This window comes from Fukomys damarensis, unplaced genomic scaffold (genome assembly GCF_012274545.1).
Source record: "Fukomys damarensis isolate Sample0158 unplaced genomic scaffold, DMR_v1.0_HiC HiC_scaffold_19, whole genome shotgun sequence".
Classification (NCBI taxonomy): Eukaryota; Metazoa; Chordata; class Mammalia; order Rodentia; family Bathyergidae; genus Fukomys; species Fukomys damarensis.
This window is the reverse complement of record NW_022900931.1, coordinates 65,839,048-65,841,006: the sequence shown is the minus strand read 5'-3', so window position 1 is coordinate 65,841,006 and position 1,959 is coordinate 65,839,048. Positions and strand designations below refer to the sequence as shown.

Sequence of the window (1,959 nt, the reverse complement as noted above, 5' to 3'; positions counted from 1 at the left end):
GTCTCACTATGTAGTTGAGACTGACCTGGAACTCTCTGTGTAGCCCAGGCTGGTCTCCAACTCACAGTGATCCTCCTGTCTCAGCCTCCCAAGTGCTGGGATTACAGACGTGCACCACCATGCCCGGCTACATTGGACTTTTAAAGTACTGCATTTAGGTATTATTTATTGTGATGGCTCAGGTTCCTCTGCCTGATGTGAATGCCCTGGTCCTGGTCCTGGCAGTAAGATTGTCTCTTCTCCCCTTTTGTCCCCGACTGTCCCTCTGTAGTCACCCCGTTTCTGACATTTCACCACACCTTTTTCTCATGCCCGCTTTCACTCCGTTCTTTCCCTTAGTTGTCTGCGTGTCGCTGTCCCCCACCAAGTCCCTGCCCTCTGAGGGGAGGTGGGCAGCGTCTGTGCGGGACGAAGGGATGGGGGAGAGAAGCCTAATCCTGAGAAACCTGGGGAGGGCGCTTCACGAACATGGAATGGTGGCCTGGAGTCTGTGGCTCAGAAACCCCAGGGCTCCATTTAATGCAGTTCTGTTACTGTCTTGAAGTTCTCAGCGAGTTTTGGACAAGGAGTCATGTATTTTTTGCTAGGAGCGCTGTAAATAATGTCATAGCTCCTTTCCCTGGTTTTGAAGATTACCCTGCCCTCCCCTTTCATGCACAAAGGGGACCCAACCCATCCCTAAGCACTTCCTCCCTGGGCTTGGCCAGAACCGTTAACCACAAGGCTTACACTGAAAATGGTGAGCAGGTACCTGGAAGCCCCGCCTTTTCCCTGTGATCGTTGCCTTTGCCCAGGACTCGACCAATGTCTTCAAAGAACCTAGTTTGTCCATTCCAAGATGGTACTGATTCATGCTTTTCCATTGGTCCCTGGAAGCAATGAGTCTCTTCTCATTGGTCAGAGCGGCCTGGCAGAACAAACACTGAGCTGGGGACCTTGTTAGACTGAGCTGAGCCCAGGGGGTTTGCTCGGAAGCTAAAACTGTTCTACTGTGTTCCCTCTAGGGTGACTCAGGGGGACCGCTGATGTGCAGAGGTACTGTGCAAGGCATCGTGTCCTGGGGAACTTTCCCCTGTGGCAAACCCAACGACCCAGGTGTCTACACCCAAGTCTGCAAGTACACCACGTGGGTGAAAAACACCATGAGAAGGCGTTCCTAATGCAGCACCGGCAGTCTGATCCCTCCTCCAGGCAGGAAACTCACAGAAACAAGGACATCAGCGACCTCTAAACGCCTATCTGACTTTATCTTTCCTCAGAGATGTATTAAGACCCTCAAAAAACACAAGTCAAAATATCAAGGACCTAAAACCAAAACAAATAAAGAAAAGAGACCTCAGTGCTATGGAAAATGTGGGTGAGACCAGCACTCTCGAGGCCCGGAGCTGGGAGTTCATTCTGTCTCTATGCGGAAGGTTTGTTCTCATGAAGAGAGGCCACCCTTCACTGCCTTCCACCCAGAAATTCTAATTCTAGGAAGAGAGGACTGAAAACCAAAAGAGGTACAAAATGTGGAGCAAGAGTTGAATTCATTGCATTATCTAGTGTCGCAAAAGAGGAAGGAGATGTCGAACGTGTTCCAGAGCAAGTGGCTCCTTGAAACAATAGGTCAGTTCATTCAAGGACACGGGGAGGCCGTGAAGAGTAGCACTTGGGCACAACTGAGAGTGCTGGGCAAAAGCATCTGTGAAATGGAACAGGAAGTCACACAAGAAAAACGCCTGCGACCCTAGCCCTGTAAATTGATATACTCAGAATAAAATTGGAAAGAGCAAATACCCACCGATGTGGCACTGACCTCGGTCGTCTCCTTCTTCCCGTATACGGCGTCGCAGGTGCACACTCCCATACCTTGAAACGGAGACGGGGAGCTCTCTGGCGGTCTAGGGTGGAGGGAGGAGGCCCTTGAGCGATGGAGGCCAGGATGAAATCGCATCCAGTGCTGAGCCCGCTCCCAGA

At 51.1% G+C, this 1,959-nt stretch overlaps 1 protein-coding gene across 2 annotated transcripts in view; it reads left to right on the top strand.

Annotated features, from left to right (window-relative positions):
• Positions 1-1,179, top strand: part of Klk7 (kallikrein related peptidase 7) — a 4,069-nt gene extending 2,890 nt beyond the window's left edge. For both annotated transcript variants that reach the window (XM_010640628.2, XM_010640629.2), the window contains exon 6: positions 1,005-1,179. In XM_010640628.2, coding sequence (XP_010638930.1) covers positions 1,005-1,160 — 156 coding nt within the window. In that variant the 3' untranslated portion in view covers positions 1,161-1,179. The remainder of the gene's footprint in view (positions 1-1,004) is intronic.
• The last annotated feature ends 780 nt before the right edge of the window (positions 1,180-1,959 follow it).